The 25,700-nt window shown below is 35.1% G+C and overlaps 2 protein-coding genes across 2 annotated transcripts in view; both read left to right on the top strand.

The window, feature by feature from the left end:
- Window positions 1-5,232: 5,232 nt before the first annotated feature.
- LOC129223101 (ankyrin repeat domain-containing protein 29-like) overlaps window positions 5,233-25,700 on the top strand; it is a 55,358-nt gene continuing 34,890 nt past the window's right edge. The window contains exons 1-4 of the mRNA XM_054857667.1: window positions 5,233-5,293; window positions 13,199-13,363; window positions 20,584-20,682; window positions 24,653-24,751. Of these exons, the coding sequence (XP_054713642.1) occupies window positions 13,202-13,363; window positions 20,584-20,682; window positions 24,653-24,751 (360 nt within the window). The 5' untranslated portion in view covers window positions 5,233-5,293; window positions 13,199-13,201. The remainder of the gene's footprint in view (window positions 5,294-13,198; window positions 13,364-20,583; window positions 20,683-24,652; window positions 24,752-25,700) is intronic.
- On the top strand, window positions 5,425-7,285 carry LOC129223408 (merlin-like). Its single transcript, XM_054858002.1, has one exon. The coding sequence runs from the start codon at window positions 5,425-5,427 to the stop codon at window positions 7,216-7,218; it is 1,794 nt and encodes a 597-aa protein (XP_054713977.1). The 3' UTR covers window positions 7,219-7,285.

The following is a 25,700-nucleotide window of genomic DNA, read 5'->3' as shown; positions in this document are numbered from 1 at the left end:
TGCAAGTAACAAAGACAACAGAATGCTTGGGTTTATCAATAGATCTATTTCAAACAAATCTAAGAAGTTCTTCTGCTTTTATGTAGTTTGTAAGACCCCATTTGGAGTATGCTGTGCACTTTTGGTCGCCTTATCTGAGGAGAGATATTTGTGTATTGGAAAGGGTTCAAAGAAGGGTAACTAAAATAGTAAGGGGACTTTCAGATTTAGTTTATGATACCAGAATTAATAGGCTTAATATGTATAGCCTGGAGCGAATGAGGATGATTCAGTTGTTTAAATTTATCAAAATGAATTATGTTAACATAATGAATTATGTTAACATAATTCATTTTGATAAATTTAAACAACTGAATCATCCTCATTCGCTCCAGGCTATACATCCCAGTAAGCAAAATATCTTGCCTCAGTATTGCATAAAGGTTGACATGCAAGAAAAATCATCTTGCATTAATACTGCCTCAATGTTGTTATGTTACTCCCTTTATGCTGTCAGCAGGCTGCCACAATATTGACTGACAAGGTGTATGCAGCATAATATCAGGAAAATATCAAGGTAGGCTGCTTTTGTAACATTGCATACGTATTGATATGACAGGATAATATCAAGATGTTGTCATGACAGCATGAAATCAAGGTCTAGGCAAGATGATCTTGCTTTTGTAATCTTGCATACGTATTGATATGACAGGATAATATCAAGATGTTGTCATGACAGCATGAAATCAAGGTCTAGGCAAGATGATCCTGCTTTTGTAATATTGCATACGTATTGGTATGACAGGAAAATATCAGGATACATTGACATGACAGTATGAAATCAGCACGTTTGCAAGGTGTTTTATCCATTTATTTATTTGTATTATTTTCACTTCAAACTCGAGAATTAAATTTCATTCTTTAATTATTTCTGTTATTTTTCAAGATAGTTTTCTAGTCTGAGAATATTTTCTTAAAGCTGACATCTGATCGGAAATTCATATAAAGATATTAATAGTACTCGCAATTTAATTTAAAAAAATGAAAGTTTCTTCGTTTTGCGTAATACTTGACTTATTTTTTAAATTCTTGCTTCTAATTGTATTATAAAGACATAAAATGCCTATTTAGAAATAATTGCGGAAGTTTTTATAGCACGTTTTTATAGCACATTTAAGAGTAAAGGTAGCAAAATAATAAATAAATACAATAAAGAACATTTTCAAATGGATGTCAGCATTGAAAATGTCCTATGGACAAAACATATGAATTTATCTCAAAGAATAACATAAATAACCATTGAATAAAATTAATCTTACTTGTGAGATTGAAGTGATAATACGAAATTCTGGACTTCATGTCCTTTGTTATTTTCGGCCATTTCTAACATTGATCGCACATCGTCTGCGATATGACTTGTTTAGTACTATATTAATAAACAAATGCAAATATCAGTTATTCATAAGTTATTCCTAAAACAATACTATTCCACACTAATAACTAAGCAACCAACTTAACGAAGCCTAAAAAATGCAAAGCCACGTGCAACTCCTCTGAACCGACTGAATCAATGTGCTAGCAATGCGAGGGACGCTGGGTAGAAAGAACTGTGCGCATGCGCAAGTATCAACGAAGGTCCACCTGCTCTATTGTGTACTAATTCCCTTGACGGCGACAGCATGAAATCAATATCATCTTGACGGCATCAACATGTATGCAATGTTGTTATTTTAAGGTAATATCAATATTGATATTTTAAGATGAATGCAATGTTGCATACGTGTTGTTATAGTAATATTGCTTTTTAATCTTTATGCAAGCTTTATGCAGTATGAAACACGTCAATATTGACGCCGTCAGTATAATATCAAGATCTGTCAAGGTTGATGCAAGAAATTTTGCTAGTAGGGATATTAAGATTAAATTTTTGCACCGAAAGCAGCAGAGGACGAGGGGTCATTGTTTTAAGCTATTCAAATCTCAGGCTAACCTGGAAATAAGAAAAAAGCTATTACTTTAGTAGAGTTGTGAGCACTTTTGAAACAGCTTATCGGAAGAGGTGGTAATGAGAAAGGGGGGTGGATAGCTTTAAGAGGGACATTGATCTTCATTGAAGACTAATAAATTGACTAGGACCAGCCTATAGCTGGGCCAAGAGCCTGTTGCTGGTCGTCACATTTGTATTTGTAACCTCCCATGAGGAAGGGCAGGCTTGGGGGGACAGGAGCCCGGTCTAGGAAGATTGGGCGCCGGGAACTTTGGGCGCCGAGCATTTTGGGCGCCGGGAACTTTGGGCGACGAGCATTTTGGGCGCAGGGAACTTTGGGCGACGAGCACTTTGGGCGCCGAGCATATTGTGCCCAGTATTCCCGGGGCCCAAAATGCTCGGCGCACAATGTTTCCGGCGTCCAAAATGCTCGGCGCCCAATGTTCCCGGCGGCGAATTTTGAAACGCTCTCAATGCTTAGGTTACGGTAGCTACCGGTTAGTTAACCACGTGACAGCTAATGATCACGTGCTCCAATCAACTGCTTAAAATGGTAACCGGTTGATCATAGAACGCTGGGGTTAGTAACTGGTCGACCGGTGAGGTTCGTCGAACGCAAGGAATGCTTGCGTTCGCCGAGCTCAACTGGTAGCTACCGGTTAATCGATCACGTGACACCTAATGATCACTTGCTTCATATTAATACGGTAACCGGTTGATGATAGGACGCAGCGGTTAGCAACCGGTTTTTCAGTGGTCGACCGGTTAGGATCGCCGAACAAAACCAATTACAGTACATTGGCGAAATGAGAAATAAAAACGAGCGCGTTCTATTAAACAGCATGGTAACCTGGATACATTAAAGCAACCCCGAATAAAATGTAAACAGAGCCGCCCCTTTAAATTGTGAGGTAGAAATTGCAATGCGAAATATTGCTGTTTGAAGTTTTAGTTCGTTTTAATTTCACGATTTACTGTTTTTTGTGTTGTGAAATATTTCCGTTTTCGTAGGGTTTCTTCTGAATCTTAATTTACGTCTGTATTGTTGTTATGTTTGGAAAATTCTGCTTGCTGTAAACATTCGCAATAAACTCACATTGAAAGAGACACAGAACAGATTTTAACATGGTAGATAATACATGCTGTTTCAAAATGAGTTTCTTTGACTGTTGATTTTTTTTATATACTTGAGAATAGTAACTGAAATACAATCTGAGTGCGCTTCTCTTATGTTGTTGATGTTTTAATTTATTGGTTTTCTCTGAACAATATGTTGAAGATTTTGGTTATTTCATAAATATTTTTAACAATAAAAATGTCGTGAGAAAATCTGTAAAAAATACTACCATTTAATGATCTAAGAAATACATTTTATCTCAGGAAAGAATATAATCCTTTTCATTTAATTTAATTTCACCTTCATCTGTATCAGTTTTTAGTTTTATAAAAAAAAAATAAAAAGGGGAAAGGATGGGTGGGAAAATGTTGAGTCACTGCTCCTATGCTCTGTGGGGCTCGTGAGAATTTGAGCGACCAGTGTCAGCCTTTGCACACTCCCCCCCCCCCATTTCCTAGAAAAAACTGAAATGACACGTTTGGCTACCATCAACTACTCGCAATCAGTAGTCATTGTCCCCAGGAACTGTAAGCCTTTCCATTTCAATTGTTTTATGCTCGGAGCTTGTGTCACTCCTTAACTGTACTAAATCATTATAGTCTAATAGGTGTGAGTTCATTTGTATGCTAATGATAATAATATATTCAGAGCTATAAAAAAATTTTTTTTTTTTTTTTTTTTGGCCTTGTTAATTTTGCCTGAATGAACTGATAATTGATAACAATTTGCAGATTGCACCAAAATCTTAATTATATTAAAATGTTCCCTATCAAAGAAGTTTACAGCAAATATTGTATAATTGACTTTGAATTCATAGCACCTGTGGCAGTTAAGTTAGAGGGGGGAGGGGAGCCAAAGTGAGTGCCCTTGGCTAGTGCATTCATGCACCCTTTGAACTTGTTCGTTTCCGTTTTTTCCTTTACATTCATTGCATGCGAAAAAACTGGAAAACTTGCAGAAGGGGTTGCTATTCATATTGTATTGTAATTAACTCTGAATTTGGAGCACTTCAGAAGTGATTGGTAGTTGGGGGAAAGGGTTCCAAACATAACAACAATACAGACGTAAATTAAGATTCAGAAGAAACCCTACGAAAACGGAAATATTTCACAACACAAAAAACAGTAAATCGTGAAATTAAAACGAACTAAAACTTTAAACAGCAATATTTCGCATTGCAATTTCTACTTCACAATTTAAATGTGCGGCTCTGTTTATATTTTACTCGGGGTTGCTTTAATGTATCCAAGTCACCATGCTGTTTAATAGAACGCGCTCGTTTTTATTTCTCATTTTGCTAATGTACTGTAATTGGTTTTGTTCGGAGATCCTAACCGGTCGACCACTGAGTAACCGGTTGCTAACCGCTGCGTGATCATTAGATGTCACGTGATCGATGAACCGGTAGCTACCAGTTGAGCTCGATGAACGCAAGCATTCCTTGCGTTCGACGAATCTCACCGGTCTACCGGTTACTAACCGCAGCGTTCTATGATCAACCGATTACCGTTCTAAGCAGTTGATTGGAGCACGTGATCATTAGCTGTCACTTGGTTAATAAACCGGTAGCTACCGTAACGTAAGCATTGAGAGCGTTTCAAAATTCGCCGCCGGGAACATTGGGCGCCGAGCATTTTGGACGCCGGAAACATTGGCCGCCGAGCATTTTAGGGACCGGGAATACTGGGCACAATATGCTCGGCGCCCAAAGTTCCCGGCGCCCAAAATGCTCGCCACTAAAAGTTCCCGGCGCCCAAAATGCTCGGCGCCCGAAATTCCCGGCGCCCAAAATGCTCGGCGCCCAAAGTTCCTGGCCCCCAAAATGCTCGGCGCCCAAAGAAAAATTACCCCCAAGAACTTAATCCTAAATCCGCCTTTGTATGCATATATCCTTTTATCAAAATCCCCCCTAATCAAAAACAGCGCTCTTTTTAGCGCTACAACGTGTTCATTAACATTATCTTTCAACTTAACACGGATTCAAGTGAAACGCAGTATTGGGGCCGATCGCAATGCACCGTTGCGATTGCTATGTCTCCAGCACTAAACTAATCACGAGATCATTTCTGTTTCGAATTTGCTATTCATTATTTGGCAGTAGCTTGTTTTCCTGAACTTAGTTTACAATTTGTCTGTTTAGAAATGTAATATGTAATGTTGATCGTTACGACGAATTGTGTTACTGATTATGTTTATTTATAGATTCTGAGGTAATTTGCTTTGCATCTCATTGTATAGATTTTAAAAAATGACACAATTCAAGGGTAATACTTTTAAACATTTGTGTTTCGTGAAAAAACTTTATTTTCAGTGGACATCTTGATATGCTTATTTTCTCCTCATGCCGTTCAAAAAAAGTAAGAAACCTACAGGGAAAGTGTTCCCCGTACGTGTCACAACTATGGATGCCGAATTGGAGTTTGATCTCGATTTAAAAGCCACCGGAAGAGATCTTTTCGATCTAGTTAGTCGGACTATTGGTCTTCGTGAGGTTTGGTATTTTGGACTACAGTACGTAGACTCGGAAGGTTTTGTAGCATGGTTGAAGCTGGATAAAAAAGTTCGAGATCAGGATATTTGTAAAAAGATGCCAGTACCTTTTTTATTCCTTGCTAAATTCTATCCCGAAGACATGGCCGAAGAATTAGTTCAAGAAATAACACAACACCTTTTTTTCCTGCAAGTTAAACAAGCTGTTCTTAACATGGACATTTACTGCCCTCCCGAAGCCTCTGTTTTGTTAGCTTCTTATGCTGTACAGGCTAAATATGGAGATTATGATGAAGCTACCTACAAACCTGGCATGTTAGCAAATGAAGATCTGTTACCTCAAAGGGTTGTTGACCAATACCAAATGACGCCTGAGATGTGGGAAGAAAGAATAAAAATTTGGTATGCTGATCATCGAGGCATGACATGTGATGAAGCAGAAATGGAATATTTAAAAATTGCTCAAGATTTGGACATGTATGGAGTGAATTATTTTTCAATCTGTAACAAGAAAGAGAGTGAGTTATGGCTCGGTGTCACTGCTCTTGGTCTCAACATTTACGAGAGCAGTAATAAGCTATCTCCAAAGATAACCTTTCCCTGGAGTGAAATTAGAAATATATCTTTTGATAGTAAAAAATTTACCATAAAGCTTGTTGATAGAAATACTCCGTCCTTTCAGTTTTACTCATCAAAAATTCGAATGAATAAATTGATATTAGATCTGTGTATTGGAAATCACGATCTTTTCATGCGACGTCGAAAACCGGATTCTATGGAAATTCAACAAATGAAAGCCCAAGCCAAAGGAGAAAAAGTGCGCCGACAAATTGAACGCAATAAACTTGCCAGGGAGAAACAGTTGCGAGAAGTGATTGAAAGAGAGAAAGCAGAACTTCAGCAACGAATGGTGCAATATCAAGAGGAAGCTAGAGTTGCTTTAGAAGCTTTATGTCGTTCAGAAGAAACAGCTGAGCTTTTATCAGAAAAAGCTCGGATAGCTGAAGAAGAAGCAATGCTGCTTACGCAAAAAGCATCTGATGCTGAAGCTGAAATTCAACGAGTCAGAATTAGTGCCATAAAAACTGAAGAAGAAAAGAGATTAATGGAGAGAAAAGCTCATGCGGCTGAACTTCTAGCAAACACGATGATACAGGAATCTGAACGTAGAGCTAAGGAAGCTGAAAGGTTAAAAGAAGAACTTTTAAAAGCACAAATGTCAGAAAAAGATGCCAAAGAAAAACTGCATGAAATATTTAAAAATAGTTATTCTAAACCGTTTTTAACGAATTCGTCTGTAGATGTTCTAAGTGTTGTGCCGAGACAGTATAATGAACGAGATGCAGAACATGTTCTTTCATGTAGTTCTATGACATATGATCTAATTGCAGATCAAGAAATAGATAAGTTGACTCTTGAAATGGAGAAAGAGAGGGTGGAATACTTGGAAAAAAGCAAACATTTGCAAGAACAATTGTTAGAATTAAAAACAGAAATTGAGGTTTTAAAAGTTGAAGATAACGTAACTTCTCTCGATCAAATATATGAAGATAATGCTGGTCGAGGTGAAAATAAATACTCCACTCTGAGACAAACAAAATCCGGTTCCACTAAAACTCGTGTAGCTTTTTTTGAAGGATTATAAGAAAAATTGTTTCAAATTAGATCGGTTTTTTTTTTACATTGATTTTTAAATTCAAAGAAGATTATCTATTAAGTTGAGCCAAAAAGCTCAGCGTTAATCATTCATATCTGAATTTTATGACAGAAATTATACCCTGTTTTTGAAATGATTTTTGAAAAAGAAAGTAGACTAAAATAAAATATGAATCTAACAGTGCAATTGTTTATGCTTAAAATATCAAGTGTCCTTATGCTGCCTGAAATATTTTGAAAATGCCAAATATTTTGTATAGAAAGGTGAATTATTTACTTCTCTTGTCCATTTTAAGCAGTGCCTTAACCTAGGATTTTTATGAAAGACAAAAACTGGAAGTTGCCACCCTGAGTCTTTTTTCCTTACATTTTTATAAATCTAGTTTCAATGAAATGACAGAAATAGGGTGACTTTGCTGCCCCTCAGAATTTACAGCCCAGGGCAAGAAGGGTTGCTACTTTGTTCACTTTTTGTGAAAAGCCCAAGGCAGTAGAAGAAATCGTACAGAATGAAAATCCACTGATTTTCCATATGTTCGCCACATACAATTACTACAATTATGTAGTACAGTTATGTATATTAAAAGAAATTTTTTTAAATTGATCATTTAGTAGAAGCATAATCATAATCGAACGCATTCATAAGCAATGTAGACCAGATTTATGTTGCTACTAATTTTTAAAAAAGGTTACTTATATTATGATAACAATATTTTAAAACAAATACAGTAAACATCCGGTTATCCGCCAGTCACTCAACAATCAGGAACATGTATTTTCGCAGCAAGATGCAAAACCAATGGCTGTTTCTTTCTCCAAAAAAATTGTAAATTTAAACTTGTAGTTGTTTTTGTTTTATTTATTTATTTTTTGTGCTTTCTTTCATTGTAATGTACATGCCCTTGTTCTCTATTTATGTTAAGTTCTGGTGTACAAAAATACAAAAAAAATTTCCTGTACTGCATATGTATTTTCATTATACAAAGTACTATGTTTTAATGCAGCCATGTTTTTGAGGAACGATAATTTTTACCTTTGTTGTCCCTCATTTTAGCGGTTTTACCATTTATTTCATGGATGATCGGGAGTTTACTGTATTATAATAAATTAAATAAATACAAATAAGTAGCAACAAATAACATCATGTTAGGAAGGTAAATTTAATAAATATTAAAATCTTGCATTTAAAATTTAAAAAAATGCGTTAGAATGAATGAAATCAACTGAATGTGCTCTTTTTCTGAATCCCAAAGTTGAAATTCAGTCAATTTCAATAATCTCTTGACTGAATTAAACTGCCAACTTTGAAATGTCTGATTTTTTTTGTTAAAAGTTTTTATGGCAATACTTGCTGCTTGCCCCTTCATTTTTTTTTAGAATGCAAATTGCAGTATTATGCATTTTGTACAATAGTAAGCATTGTATTGGTGTATTTAATGAACTGTTTGATTTAAAAATTGTTACAATTTATAAAATAAAGATTGAAGTACTACTTTTAAAAAATTGTACAATGTATGAAACATATATATCGCAATTAAAAGACCATTTTAACACACACCTTGGGACAAGCTTTTGTGTTATATAAGTTTAGGCGTAATGTAGGATTCAGAATATATCAATATATTTACACATTAGAATAAGTTTTTAGTAAAATCTCAAATTATGCCAATTAACATGGATATCGTCATTCACAAATAAGTATGTTTCATTGCATTGCACTTGTCAACAAAAAAGAACTTTTTTTCTTCATCCTGGTTTTAAATAGTCAATTCCCACTAATTTTGGGTCGAAAAAAACGAATATGATATCGGATTTTTTTTATTAGCTCTTGTTTTCAAGATACATAAAAGCCCCAAAGCAGAATTCTTCTAAATTTGCGACATACGTCGCAGAACAGATGCCTGAGCTGCAGAACAATTCTGTTCAAATGTGAGAGGAAAACTGACAAATTTTCTGCAGTAAATCTGCAAATTTCAATGAAATTTCTGCAGAAACTGCTGTGCCGAAAATCTGCAAACTGTGCCGAAAATCTGCAGAAACTGGGGTGTAGAAACTGCAGATTTTCTACGAATATCTTTCAACCCAAGATAGAATTTTGCAGAAATTCTGCACATTTCTTAAAATTAGAAGAAAATCTAAAATTCTCACAAATTACGATAATTTGGCGGAAAGCTCGCGATGTTGAATTCAATGTGTCCTTTATAGGACTTTCCCAATCAATCTTCATCCACTGCAATTTCTGCCCTACACGTATGTTTTGGAAACATGCAAACATTGAAACATGACCATCGCCGGAAATTGCGAGTCTTGTTTGAGATTTCAATCCCTTTGCATCCAGAAAATATTTCAATTATCTAGAAAGTTTTGAAGTGTTTTATTATATACAACCCAAACTCAACTCATTTTATTTATTATTTCAGTAATTTCTTTATTTAGTAACATATTTTAATTGCTCCTTCATGCCATGAAATATTAACCAAAAAAAATGGAGTTTGACACCTAGGTTCTAATTTTTATAAAATTTTGTATCTTTGCTCTTTCTATGCATTTTAGAAAGCTTACAAACTATTTTTGGAGAATCTCAATCGGTTTAGGTTTGACACCTTGTTAAAGTTTTCATGACCAACTAATTTTCCAAATTCAGTGCTCTTTAATTAGTCATTTGGTTGAAAGCTGTGATGTTTCCGAAAATATCTCATTTTCTCAGAAATAAATAGCAACAGTCCAGTTAAAAAACTCCTATATGAAACAATTTTGATTTTTTCACCCAATTTGGAAAATCACATTTTATCACGTACAATGCTTGAAGTACTTGCAGAACAATTTTGGTCAGATGATTTGACATTGCAAACATTGTAAAGTATTGTGCTTTGGGGCATAAAAGCCCACTGGAGAAAGATGCACAGCAACCACACATTGATTTAAAAGTAGTGTTAAAAAGGGGAAAAAAAAAAAAATCCTGTGCAATAAATCTCAGGAAATAGGTCCAGTTTTAATATACAATTTTATTTTTTGGAATGCAGTGGTTACTTCTGGCTTATTGCTGTAAATGCCTCATTTTTTATTGCCTTTTGTACATTAAAAAAGGACCATCTCTTATAATAGTTCAGCCTTTGGTGAGCATTAACTCAGTCCAATGCCCCTGATATATGCGTTCCATTGCAAAGATATCTTGGTGAAACCTTTCCTCAGGCACACTGCTTAGAGCTTTAGTTTTTAAAGAAAATATCCTGGAAAAGGGAACAAAATAGAGTTTTCAAGACACAGCATTCATCAATGGTCACCGAAGTTCCATAGGGATTGTTTAGCCAACTGTTTTTAATTCTCATCTTCTTTGCTGCTTAGAAATACTTGTGATACACCCTTAAAGGCTTCCTGGGCATTTCCCCTCCCCCCCCTCATAATTTTTTTTCAAAAACGGTGATTTTCATAATAGCGCATATTTGAAGGGCCATTAAACATTCTCTCCTTAATCTTAGCTTCAATATATCTTTTAAATTTCCCTCTAAGGTATTGGAAAATTATCGTTGTTCACAGCTTTTACAAAGTTCTTCATTATCCAAGCAGAATGAGCATGGGTGGAAGCAGAAATGGGTGGATCTATTAGAGGCTGATTTTGGGCATTTTTCTCTTAACAGAATTAAAATTTCTTGAAGTCCATTTTGGTTTTATGTAGTGAGAGCTTCTACCTCAATGTGGGTTCGAAGTTTAGAAGAGAGTCAGTCCCCTGGGGGATGTTTCTATTTGCCAGGAAAAAAAGAGCATTTGTGAGAATTCACTATCCTAGTTGGCACTGTATTTTGAAAACTAGAGCTAATCTCAACTTTTTATAGTGATTTTTGTTCTTAGCGAGGCAAAATACTTCAGAAATAGCTATTTTTAAGCCTAATACATTTTTGGTGTTGACTAGTGTTATCACTCACTTATGCTAGCTTCCAACTGCTACATCGTTAAGAACAATCTAGTGCTTCTTAATGCAAACACGTTATTCTCATTTAAAAGTGCTTTGAATGAAGATAGGATGATGAAAAACTGTTTCAAAATTTAATTCACCTAAGAATTATAATGTTTGAAGACAAAGTAAAGTACTTTTTCAACTAAAAAACTTATTGTTTACTTCTAAAAAGTTGTGCATTTTATAGATTGGCCTTATAAAGGTATTCTACTGTACTAAGAGAAGGCAAGAAGTTTTGGTTTAAGTTCAATTAGATATCAAACCAAAAGGGAAAACATGGTGAATAAAAACTTGAACCAGAACAAAAAAGTCCAGCTTCTTATGTCTTAACAAACTTTTTTTTTCATTGTAACATTTTCTTTGTTAAAAGTTTATTTCAACATATAATAATGTTTACATTTTGTATTTCATGTATTTCTGCTTTAGCCCTGGCTAATGGGCGGTAATTTACTGAATATACCATGCCTTGCCAGCAATTTTCGAGTTGAACCGAACCATTGCTTCGGTCACTCGGCTGGTCTGTGCTAATTTTACATTAGCTACCAGTTTTTTTGGCCCTCTTGGCTTCCATAAGAGGTTTTCCATCTTCAGCTCAGTCGCTTTCCTATACCGGGCTGATGAGTGCTAATAAGCACGAAATTGCAGTCCTCAGCTGGAAATGACTGAGCTGGCGGTGTATTTCATGTATTTCTGCTTTAGCCCTGGCTAATGGGCGGTAATTTACTAAATCTAAAAACGTGTTCATTTTTTATTGCTGAGTTCATTAAAACTTATTGTTTCATTTGTTTTATAAACGTGCTCAGTACTATATCCATATTTTTTTTAACTAATCAATATTACATGCAATAATGTGTATATAATTCTGCATGTGGGAAAGTTTGATGTAAAATGTTCCTTCAGAGAGAAAAATCAATAAACTATTTGTTATTGTTATGTTATTCATTTTAAGTCTTGAACTTTTTACATATTAAAAAAAGTGGACAAAATGATATTTTGGCCAGGAAGGTTTTTTTTCCAGGAGGGAGGGGGGAGATGGACAACCTTGGGAGCAAGAGCCCCCTCGACTTGCTTTCCCACAGATCCGGCTCTGATTTTAAGAAACAAAACTGGTTCAAGGCTTACACTTTGAGATTTAAAAAAATAAAAACATTTTTCGCTCTGGCCGAATTTTTAAGTGGGATTTTTAAGATCAAAGCATGAGTCTTTTTTTTTTAGTGGCTTGAACATGGTAAATAAAAATTTATTTATACAAATATTTGCACAAGACACAAAAATCATTTAATGTGAATATCATTGAAAAAGAATATTCCATTTGTAATGTGCATTTCATTTTAGAGACATTGACTTAATTTCTTTGAAGGAAAAATAAAATAAAAACATTTATATATTTCTGCTACTTAGGCATGATTCTTTTTAAAATCCAATCATTTACTAAACAGTGTACTTTGAAAGTACTCTCAATTCTTACAAAAAAATGTATATATATATATATATATATATCACTAGACTACTAAAAAAATCGAGGTGGGGGATTTTGGGGAACAAAGGCATATTGGTTTCTAAGCAAAATAGGTTTAAAAATAAGTTTTGTTTGGTGTAACTAGGAAAATAAACCCTAAGTTGTTAAAGCGCTCAGCAAACCCAAAGAATAAAGCTATTTTTGATCTTTTCTTTCAGTTTTTTGTGGCTAAATTCTTACATCATTGATAATAAGAATTGCAATCTTTTTAATGCATGTCACATCAAGATTTGGAGTTTCAATGCATACTTCTCTGTTTCTACAAATTGTCATGAAAATTAGGTTCCACTATTAATAAGGTTTCCTCTATTCCACTGTTCAAATAACAATTAAAAAGTCAACCTTATAGTTCGGAAAGAAAATTAATCAATTCTCAATTGCATTTTGAATTTTTTTTTTTTTTTATTCTGCTGTTCTGTCATCTTTGATCCATTTCTGCAACTTTTCTACTTTTTTTCACTTTAAAAACAAATGATTGCATTTTTTAAATGTTAGGCTATGACATTTCAAGGATTGGCTGGCACAAGTTTCACATATTTCAAGAGCTATGAGACTATTGTTGTATCTAAGCGAATGCTTCATACTGGGGCCTTAAAGGGGGACATCAACCTGATACAAAAGGCACTCAAAGGAGGAATTAATGTGGATGTTTGTGATGAGGTTAGTTATGTGTATTTTAAGTTAAATTTTTCTGTGAGTTCTGCCATTTTTTATGCATTCTTTCAATGAAGTTTAAAATATATATGTACAAGGTCCGGCTATTAATTTTCAGGACTGATGTAACTGTAAGAGAACAAAAAGCCAGAAGATAGCCCTAGTGATTGCATATTGAAGAGCGTTTTTTTGCGCATATGCAGTGCAATTGACACCATTCTGAAGTAGGTTCTCGTGGAAAAGTGCATTAAAACGTGGCTCTTCAATCCCTGTTGTTACCATAATGCGAACGTTTTCAATTGCTTCCGGCATGCGTATGGACTGCGGCCGACCTGTGTGTGGATCATTATTGATGCTTTTGCGCCCGTCTCGAAAGTATTTAACTCTTTCCTTCCCGTTATATCCGAAATAGCCAAAAATATCTACTACTGTCCCTTCCCGTTATAGCCCAAATCAGCCCTAATGCATTTGCTTTCCCCTCCGAATCAAAAAGCGTGAAATTGCTCCGGCAGGTTTCAACGCCCCTCCTGTGAAAATGCTACCTGGTTCTTGTCAAAGGTGTGGTGTTACCTGTCAGCGCAATGAAGAGGTTTGAATGTCTGAGAGGGGGAAAGCATTCACACTTGGATTTAAGCTATCTGCTCGAGAAGGAAAGGAAAAATAAGAAAATTTTGCTTGGGAAGGAAAGAGTTAAACCATTCAAAAGTTCAAGTGAACTTGTTTCAACATTTCGTATGTTTCTGCAGCTGTCTTGTTACAATTTGAAGCAAAATTTAATGTTAATTCTTTGCTCCATTTTCACTTTGACGACAGGAATTTGAGAGCTACGTTTTAATGCGCTTTTCCACTAGAACCACTTACTTCAGAATGACACCCATTGCACTGCACATGCGCAAGAAAGCGCTCTTCAATATGCAATCATTAGCCCCATCTTCCGGCTTTTCGTTCTCCTATAGTTACGTCAGTTCTGGAAATTAATAGCCGAACCTTGTTTACCTTTCGGAATAGATGTGATTTGTTTTTGTTTTTTTTCAAAAACGCTCAAAGTTAAACTTATTATTTTTGTAGTGTTTTTCAAGAAACTTTGTATATTTAAAACAAAAATAAATTTTAAAAATCTGAAGTGAAACATTACTCATTTTATAATTACAACTTAAGAATAACATTAATTTGAAACAATGGAATTTAAAGCATTTCTCCAAAATTTCCCAGAAATAAGTAGAAGACTGGTGAAAGTATCTTTCAAAAAAATGTTTTCAGTTCTGATGAAGGAAAATTCTGTAAGTTGTTTTGGTGTATCAGAAGACTTAAAAATTAAACAAGTGGAATAAAATTTATTAAGGAGGCAAAAATCAGTTTATTGAAAAATTCAAGAAGTTAAAAACAGGCAACAATGATGGAAATATTTAAAGGAAAATTTGAAAACTGGAAAACATGCTAAACTTATAAGGTGCACGCCAATCAGTATTTGGGACAAACATAGCAATTGTGTTAGATGCTATGAAAGTTAAGATGCAACTTGAACTCCAGCTAACTGCTTGAGGTGACAGCACCTTGGAAAAGGTTTTTCTGACACTCCCCCCCCCCCACCTGAATTAAAAGCATGCTTTTAATTTTATATTGCTGCATGTAAAATGAAATATATTCACTTTTAGTTGTAACACCTATTTTTTTTTCCAGTTACTTTTTTAGTTCTTTATTGCCCTTTTAATTCTCTGATGTTCCAAAAACATGCTTTTCATATGGAGTTTGAACAGTGTTGTAGAGTTGGGGGGGGGGGGAAGGTTTATAGGGAACTCACGAAAAGAAAAGGTGGTTTAAAACCAATTTACATTGACTTCACACTCTTTTTGAATTTTTTATTTAAAACACCATACAGTGTTCCCCTTCAAACTGCCGAACTGAATTTAAGGTACCGTTCCAGTGCTTCAATAACAACTTACCCTGTTAAATAATCTTATTCTGACTATTAGATATTGTTAGCAGACTTACAAAATAGAAAGATTCATCATCGCCACCAAAATTCTCCGTGATTAATTTTTAATGATTTCATTAAAAATCCCAGCTGCAGAAAAGGGACAGAAACATCAGCAGTTGAAATCACCATACTATACTCAACGCTCCGCACTAGATTTTCATTGCGGCTATACCAGCAGTTGAATCCCTTTGTCAGTTTCCCCTTTATACTAACCAGTTAATCACCTTTAATTCCCTATTAGAGCCTGGATTTGGGAAAGGTCAATCCAATAACCTGCTATGGGTGACTTCCATGATTATATTTAACCTTTTCTGAGAAGATAAGCAATTTAATGTCCAGAAACACAAAGAGTTAAACAGTAAAAGTGCTTCCTCGTCCTCTTGTCTCAGTTTATCCTCATCAGCTACATTGTAGGCAAAGTGCAATGATGTGTTCCGTATAGTGTAATTATGTCACCATCGCTTGAACTTAAAAAAAATAATTTTGAAAAAAATATTTATTGTATTGCAAAAATTTTTCCACTGGTGATGTTCATTCTTGTTATTATGTCATATAAAATTAAATTTGAAAAATCGAATGCTTCCCTATTTTGTATGAAAAGGGGTACCTTCAAAGCTGAATTTAGCACCATGCCCCCCTTAGGCAGATTTAAAATCTTTCAAGAGCCTTGGAGCTTTTTGCTGTGTTTATCAACTCTTATGACAAAAAAGGATGAAATCCCTCAATGTTTGCTTCTTGCTGGCATTTGAAATATTTAGTGCTTTTGTTTAATGTTTCTCATGCTTTTTGAAGTGGACATTAGTTTTCTATTATTAAAACATCCATCTCGGATGAATCCAAGTCTTATTTTTACAAACATGCGCAAAGTTTTAGAATTCAAAGTACTACTGAACCATTTATACAAATACAAAAGTGATGACCAGCAACAGGCTCTGGGCCCAGCTAGACTGGTCCTAGACAATTTACAATCCCCAGTGAAGATCAATGGCCCTCTTAAAACTATCTACTCTCTTGCTCATTACCACCTCTTCCGGTAAGCTGTTCCAAGGTTCCACTACAATGCTAAAATGATTTTTTTCTAATATCCATGTTAGCCTGAGATTTAAATAGCTAAAAACAATAACCCCGTGTTCTGTTTTCAGTGCTAAACTTCAGCCCCGTATAAACAACTGAATCATGTCCCCTCGGTCTCTTCTTGGCTCAAGACTGTACATTTTTAGCCTTCTAATCCTGGAATCATAGTCTAAATGAGAAAGTCCATTTATTAGCCTTGTAGCCCGCCTTTGAACTCTTTCCAATACCTTAATATCTTTCTTAAGATAAGGAGATCAAAACTGAACAGCATACTCCAAATGAGGTCTTACCAAACTTTTATATAAGGGCAGAAGAACTTCTTTAGATTTGTTTGAAATAGATCTATTGACCCAAGCATTAAACCCAAGCATCTTATTGGCTTTTTTACTAGCTATGCTGCACTGTTGGCTAAACTTTAAATCCTGACTTATTAAGACGCCCAGATCAGTAACTTTTTCTGCCTGACTAAGGACTGAACCTTGTAAATAATAACTTGTACACTTATTTCCATGCTCTAAATGTAGCACTTTCCAGTAAGCAAAATATCTTGCCTCAGTATTGCATAAAGGTTGACATGCAAGAAAAATCATCTTGCATTAATGCTGCCTCAATTTTGTTATGTTACTCCATTTATTCTGTCAGCAGGCTGCCACAATATTGACTGACAAGGTGTATGCAGCATAATATCAGGAAAATATCAAGGTAGGCTGCATTTGTAATATTGCATACGTATTGATATGACAGGATAATATCAAGATGTTGTCATGACAGCATGAAATCAAGGTCTAGGCAAGATGATCTTGCTTTTGTAATATTGCATACGCATTGATATGACAGGATAATATCAAGATGTTGTCATGACAGCATAAAATCAAGATCTAGGCAAGATGATCTTGCTTTTGTAAAATTGCATACGTATTGATATGACAAGAAAATGTCAGGATACATTGACATGACAGTATGAAATCAGCACGTTTGCAAGGTGTTTTATCTATTTATTTATTTGTATTATTTTCACTTTAAACTCGAGAATTAAATTTCATTCTTTAATTATTTCTGTTATTCTTCAAGATAGTTTTCTAGCCTAAGAACATTTTCTTAAAGCTGACATCTGATCGGAAATTCATATAAAGGTATTAATAGTACTCGCAATTCAATTTAAAAAATGAAAGTTTCTTCGTTTTGCGTAATACTTGACTTATTTTTTAAATTCATGCTTATAATTGTATTATAAAGACATAAAATGCCTAGTTAGGAATAATCGCGGAAGTTTTTATAACACATTTAGGAGTAAAGTAAGCAAAATAATAAATAAGTAAATAAATACAATAAAGTACATTTCCAAATGGATGTCAGCACTGAAAATATCCCATTGACAAAACACATGAATTTATCTTAAAGAATAACATAAATAACCATTGAATAAAATTAATCTTACTCGAAGTGATAATACGAAATTCTGGGCTTCATGTCCTTTGTTTTAAAGTCTAGGGACGAAAAAAGTTATTTTCGGCCATTTTTAACATTGATCGCACATTGTCTGCGATATGACTTGTTTAGTACTATATTAATAAACAAATGCAGTTATCAGTCATTCGTAAGTTATTCCTAAAACAATACGATTCCACACTAATAACTAAGCAACCAACTTCACGAAGCCTAAAGAAATGCAGTGCCACGTGCAGCTCCTCTTAACCGACTGAATCAGAGGTCGAAGGAGAAAGCTGTGCCAGCAAAGCGAGGGACGCTGGGTAGAAAGAACTGTGCGCATGCGCAAGTATCAACGAAGGTCCACCTGTTCTATTGTGTACTAATTACCTTGACGGCAATAGCATGAAATCAATATCATCTTGACGGCGTCAACATGTATGCAATGTTGTTATTGTAAGGTAATATCAATATTGATATTTTAAGATGAATGCAATGTTGCATGCGTGTTGTTATTGTAATATTGCTTTTTAATCTTTATGCAAGCTTTATGCGGTATGAAACACATCAATATTGACGCCGTCAGTATAATATCAAGATCTATCAAGGTTGATGCAAGAAATTTTGCTAGTAGGGTTGACATTTCCCAACATTAACTGCATACCCCATTTATCAGCCCACTCCGTAATGTGATCTAGATCCTCTTGCAGCTGTTTTGCTTGTTCTTCATTTTCTACAGTCCCCATAACTTTGACATCATCAGCAAAACAATTCATGTTCCCAGAAATATTTTTATTAATATCGTTCATAAAAACAATGAACAAAACAGACCATAAGACTGATCCTTGAGGAACCCCACTTAAAACCTCACTCCAATTAGAATAATTTCCCCTTACAACTACTCTTTGTTTCCTTCTGGTCAGCTAGTTTTTTACTCAAATGAAAGTTTTCCCTCCTATTCCTATATCAGTTAATTTGCTAAATAGACCAACATGCGGTACCTTGTCGAAAGCTTTTTGAAAATCAATTTAAACATCTACAGGCTTCTTATTGTCCAAAGCCATGGTAACTTTGTCATAGAAATGTAATAAATTAGTTGCACAAGATTCATCTTTCCTGAAACCGTACTGAAAACTAGTCAATAGATTATTAATCTCTAAAAAATTTATCATCTTAATTTTTATCAATGTTTCAAAAAATTTGCAAACCACCGAAGTTAGACTCACAGGTCTATAATTTCCCGCACTCCCTTTAGACCCTTTCTTGAAGAGCTGTGTAATGTTAGCCAGCTTCCAGTCCTCTGGCACTGTCCCCGAGTTATAAGAAGCATTGAAAATATTTACAATTACATCTGCTAATTCCTCTGCACATTCAACAAAAATTTTTGGATAAATATTATCTGGCACCGGAGCCTTAGTCTCTTTAATTTTTTTCAAATGAAGTAAAACGTCATCCCTGGAAAATACAAAGTCCTCAAGCTGTACTCTAGCTTGTGTCTTGTTGGTGTCAACTGTTGCGATACAGTTATCGTTAAAAACACTCAAAAAAAAGTTATTAAGAACATTAGCAATTTCACTATCATCCTGAATTAAAATTCTTTGCTCATCAACCAGTGGCCCAAAATGACTATTTCAAACTTTTCCCGAATAAGCGTATGTAAAAAAACTCTTGGGATTCCTGTTTATGTTATCTGCCAGTCTTTGCTCCAACTCTCTTTTCTGAATCCGTACCCAAGTACTTATATTTACGCCTTGCCTTACAATATTGAACTTAATGGGGCACAAGGCACTAGATAAAGCTCTGAAGATGAGAACTCTGTGTAATATGCCTGGAAAGTTTAAGAATTGAGCACAGAGAAGCATTTTTTACTAAATTTAAAAATGCTATTGATAATTTTTTTATATGAAACTTACAACTAAAGGATTCTTGAGCACTTAAATTAAGCATGTTTTATCATTGGACTATATATTTTATTTTAAATGTTTACAAAGTTGTGGGAACAAAACAAAATAACCACATTCACTTCATATTGTCGTATAGGTAAACAAAAATTTAGCAGATTCTGGTGCTATTTTACCACTTAACTTCCAAATAACTCAATTTCCAATTATACTTACGCTTGCAACAATAATAAATAATTTTCATTGCCAAACCATATTTTACGAGAAGAAGTTGAAGACCGAAGCTACGCTGGGAGGATGATATGGAAGAAGTTTAGCTGCAAATAGAGAATGGAAACGGCTGGTTCAGAATGGCTCGGCTCATTAGGGGTTGTCACACCATGGATGCTGATGATGATTATAAAGGTGCACTCTTGGACAAAATAACCTCAATGATGTTCAAACTATAAAATTAAATGAAATGTATACCTTGTTGAATTTTGACCACTGGGCAACCACTAGTATAGATACATAGAGTGATTAATAGGTAGATAATGAGATAACACATATATCATCGCCTCAGAGCAACACTAGGATATCTTAGTGTTATTCCGGGAATTAGATGTCTGTGTTGCTCTAAGGCAACAATATAGATATTTGTAATATTTCAAACTTCAGAAAAACATTTTTAGTTTGTAAAGTAAGTTTATTTTTTAGATACTTTAACTCTTCATTAGGCATAAAAATTACAACTCTTTATCTTTCTGATTTTGCAGAACTCATAGTTGGGGAATTTTTGACTCGTAGGTGATGATCCATGCTTTAATTTACTTCAAGTAATGCATTTTTTTTTCCTCTTCACACAGCAAGGTACTACAGCTCTAATTTTGGCTAGCAAGTATAATAATTATGATTGTGCAGAGTTGCTGCTAAAGAAAGGAGCTAATCCTCTGGCTCAAAGAGTGGTTTGTATTGCTTAAACTTTAACTACTACTTAAAACTGAACAGGAATCATTTACTCATGCACTTATCCACTTAATATACTTGGTGACAAGAAATAACTTTGACACGCATGATACACTATAATTCCAATGCTAATGAAAATATTACAACCAAACATCAAAATAAATATGAATGCGGGATTTAGTTTAATATATTTAAAATTTTTCAAAGTGGCTACCTTTAGCGTACATACAGAGCTTTAAACATGTCACAAAATTTTTGGCTATGAGTTGCAACTGACTTTATCCCATTCCTTGCATAGGGATGCCAAAGTTTTAGGTTTGGAACACAACCTTGTCTCCAAGGTGGACCAAACACAATAATCCATTGGGTTCAAATTTGGGGAATACGGTTGTCATTCTTTAGCTCCAATGAAGTCCGAAAAATGTCTTGCGCCTAACTTGAGTGCCTTTAGCTCTGTCTTCAGGTGAGGAATCATGTTGGAAGGTTCATCTTTTGTTTCCTAAGAACTTTTGCGACAAAGGTAAGACAACGTCTTCCAAGATGAGTTGCAATATGTTTCTTGATTAATCTATATCCTTTGATCAACAAAAACAAGTGGTGTTTTCCCACTAGCCAGGGCCGGATTTAGGGGAGGGCAGACGAGGCTACTGCCCCGGGGCCTCCACAACAAAGGGGCCCCCACTCTAAAATTTTTACAAAATATCCTAACTTCCACAAGTCAAAAATATCCGATATATACATATATATCAAAATATTCGGATATATATCAAAGTATTGAATATTTTCGAAAATATGATGATGTTTTCGAACCCTGAATAGGGGCCTCCACTCCTTCGTTGCCCCAGGGCCACCACACTTCCAAATCCGGCCTTGCCACTACCACATATCCCCCCTTACCCCTTCCTGGTCGTTAGTCAGGCAGAAAATGTTATTGATCTGGGTGTCTCAATAAATCAGGATTTCAAGTTTTGTATACAGTGCAGCATTGCAAGTAACAAAGCCAAAGAATGCCTGGGGGTATCTATAGCTCTATTTCAAACAAATCTAAGGTTCTTCTGCCTTTATATAATAGTTTAGTAAGACATCATTTGGAGTAAGTTTTGGTCTCCTTATCTTAGGAAAGATATTTCTGTATTGGAAAGGCTTCAAAGAAGGGTTACTAGACTAGTAAGTTGACTTTCAGATTCAGATTATGATACCAGACTTAATAGGCTTAATATGTGTAGTCTGGAGCAAAGGAGAATCAGAAGGGACATGATTCAGTTGCTTAAATTTATCGAAATGAAAAATGTTAGCGGGTTAAATTTGTGCAGGTTGTTTTAAGCTATTCAAACCTCAGGATAACTTGGAAATTAGGAAAAATTACTACTTTAGTAGGGTTGTGGGCATTTGGAACAGATTATCAGAAGAGGCGGTAATGAGCAAGGGGTGGATAGCTTTAAGGGGCCATTGATCTTCATTGAGAACTAATAAATTGACTGGACCAGTCTAACTAGGCCCAGAGCCTGTTGCTGGTCATCGCATTTGTATTTATGAACCATTACAGATTGGGGTTGTTGATGCCGTTCATCAATGCAAGAAGGTCTTGGAGAGAATTGTGTGTGCTAAACCTCATAAATCTTTGGCATCCCTAAAGAAATCCTTATGCAAAAAATGGGATAAAATATCAGTGAGATGAGGCCCATAGCTGAAATTTTTATAACACGTTTAAAGATCTGTATTATGACTAAAGGTAGCCGCCTTGAAAATTTGTAAATATTTTAGACGAAATAATGCATTCAAATTTATTTTGAAGTTTGGTCGTAATATTTTCATTAGCATTCAAATTGTAATGTATCATGTGTGTCCAAGTTATTTCTTCTCACCCTATATGTACAATGCACATGTACAAAACTCTTCTTGAAGTCTCAGAGAAAGCTTTACATTCTTATTTTTAAAATTCAATTTTGCTTTGTAATGCTCTTAAAAAATAAATAAGTACTTTTGTAAATTTGTATTCAATTCGCAACTCCAGTAAACTATAGGCGGCGCTTTTTAATATGTTTTTGTCAGCCATTGCAGGTGTAATGAAAATAATCAAAATTACTATGATACTAGATGCTAGGACAGCTAGATTAGCTACCTACGGCAGGTTGGTGCACACTACGAAAGGTGCTGTAATTTTAGGGCTTCACCCCCCTTCTTACCACCTACAGCAGAACATAAATTAATCAACAGTGCATTTATTAATCCCATGTTTCCCCACAAGCTTCGAACTTAATGCACTTTCACTTGAAAAAGAAATTATTGGGCCAAGGTCAAGTTTTCTGCCCCGACACTTTCATTTCATTCAAAGAAGATAAAGGAATTATTATCAAAATGTCAGCAACTGAATTCTGGAGATTTTGAAGTACATTAAACATTGCTGAAAGTTGTTTTTTTAAGTAATATCTCTGGCTAATTAAAGTCATACAAAAGTGAGATTGAGCTTATAAGGTTCCCTGAAAAATGATTAATCTTTTGGTACATGTATTGAATTTCAGCTCACTTTAAATCTCAAGGAGTAGGAATGATATTTATGCATCACATACATATATAGATAGATACGATTAGATTTTAATATAGTAGATTATAAGTTCTACAGAACTTGAGGTGAGGTTATTGAAATTCATCAGCCATAATTCTGCAACTTCCTACGTGTGAGTTTTTTTAATTTCATGGTGCAAATATTTTTTCAAACCAATTAATTGATCAAGTTATCAATAAATACCTTTGTGCCAAGGAATAACAGGAAATGTTCAACTTCGTTTATCACAAATAAACAGATTACAGAATACACATGTTTCGGGGTTTCAAGGAACCCCCTTTTCAATTCAAAGGTGTGAACTTCTAGATGTAAAGACATCCTGTAAGCTTTTACTGGGTATGAGAGTACCCGGTAAGTGAGGTTCGGGATCGGGATTTCAGGATTGGAAACCCTTGCTCCTATCCAGATCTACAACTGTTTCTTCTTCGCTTAGGATAGATCCCTGTAAATAAAAGCTTATATGCTTATTTCAATGACCTAAATGAAGCACTTGACATTTACTAACATTGAAAGACAAGCCTCACTTAAATACCCACTTAGAAATTTGATCTTAATCCTCTTGAAGCATTTTCACTTGTTCTTTGCTGTCAACAACCCCCGTAACTTTGACATTATCTTCAAAAATACTGATGCTCCCAAAAAGCCTTTCACTAATATCATTAATGAAAATGATAAACGACGACGGCCCTAAAACTGAACCTTGTGGAACCCTACTTAAAACATCAGACCATTAAGAAAAATCTCCCCGAACAACTACTCTTTATTTTCTCACAGTAAGCTAATTTCTAACTTTATTGAAGATGGATGTTCCGTTACATCACAGTAAAAGTTCACTTTCTGGTATACTGATGGTTCTAAAATGAATGAGAACATAGAGGATGGGGCTTCTTGTTCCAGCATTGGTATCAAATACTCTTGTCCTTTGGGCAGGTTCACCAGTCTTTCTTGCTGAGGTTTATGCCATCCTGTTGTGCTGCATTATTTGTTTAAATTGAGGCTATAGAAACAGATATGTTCATATCTACTCTGATAGTCAAGCCACCTTAAAGGCCCTAAATGAAGTTGTAACGACATCCCACATTGTTAGGTCCCACATGGTAAGCTTTGCGCTCTTGCAAATATGAATAAGGTTGCTCTCCGTTGGGTACCTGAGCACTGGTGTCAAAAGTAATGAAGCAGCTGATGACCATGCTACAAAAAGTTCTGGTACTCCTTTTGTTAGTCCTGAACTGACAATTGGGATTTCTAAGAATCTTATTAGGAGTGTTGTTTATTATTTTTTAAATTGACTATTTTTGTTCACAATAGATACATTTAAAATTTTTTTTTTTGTAGACCAATTTAATTTCTCCAGTTTTGCCCTGTAAGGTTAAAGTTGTACCTAATTATGTTTTCTGCTTTAGTCAGGAACTACTAGTCTCTGTTGTGCTGCTCAAGGAGGCTTTCATTCTCTTGTAAAACTATTACTTAAGTATGGTGCTGATGTTGAAGCATGTGGATCGGTATGTAAAACATATGATTGTTTTATTTGAGAATCAATTAAACATTTAAAGTGCAAGTTTCTCACAACTTGAAGTAACTTAAATAATACAAATACAAATACAAATGTGACGACCAGCAACAGGCTCTGGGCCCAGCTAGACTGGTCCTAGTCAATTTACAATCCCCAGTGAAGATCAATGGCCCTCTTAAAACTGTCTTTGCTCATTACCACCTCTTCCGGTAAACTATTCCAAGGTTCCACTACCCTGCTAAAATAATAATTTTTCCTAATATCCATGTTAGCCTGAGATTTAAATAGCTTAAAACAATGACCCCTTGTCCTGTTTTCAGTGCTAAACTTTAGCCCCGTAACATCTTTCGTTTTAATAAATTTAAACAGCTGAATCATGTCCCCTTGGTCTCTTCTTTGCTCAAGACTACATTTTTAGCCTTCTAAGCCTGGAATCATAATCTAAGTGGGAAAGTCCACTTATTAGCCTTGTAGCTCGCCTTTGAACCCTTTCCAATACATTAATGTCTTTCTTAAGATAAGGAGACCAAAATTGAACAGCATACTCCAAATGGGGTCTTACCAAACTTCTATATAAGGGCAGAAGAACTTCTTTAGATTTATTTGAAATAGATCTATTGATAAACCCAAGCATCTTATTGGCTTTGTTGCTAGCAATGCTGCACTGTTGGCTAAACTTTAAATCCTGACTTATTAAGACCCCCAGATCAGTAACTTTGTCTGCCTGACTAATGACTGAACCTTGCAAATAATAGCTTGTACACTTATTTCCATGCCCTAAATGTAGCACTTGACATTTCCCAACATTAACAGTCATACCCCATTTATCAGCCCACTCCGTAATATGATCTAGATCCTCTTGCAGCTGATTTGCTTGTTCTTCATTTTCTACAGTCCCCATAACTTTGACATCATCAGCAAAACAATTCATGTTCCCA

The sequence above is a fragment of the Uloborus diversus genome, chromosome 5 (genome assembly GCF_026930045.1).
Source record: "Uloborus diversus isolate 005 chromosome 5, Udiv.v.3.1, whole genome shotgun sequence".
Taxonomy (NCBI): Eukaryota; Metazoa; Arthropoda; class Arachnida; order Araneae; family Uloboridae; genus Uloborus; species Uloborus diversus.
The sequence above is the reverse complement of the archived record's forward strand: the minus strand, read 5'-3'. Positions and strand labels throughout refer to the sequence as shown.

What these genes read in the sequence shown, in the direction of transcription:
- LOC129223408 (XM_054858002.1), top strand. Translation starts at nt 5,425, where the DNA reads ATGCCGTTCAAAAAAAGTAAGAAACCTACAGGGAAAGTGTTCCCCGTA.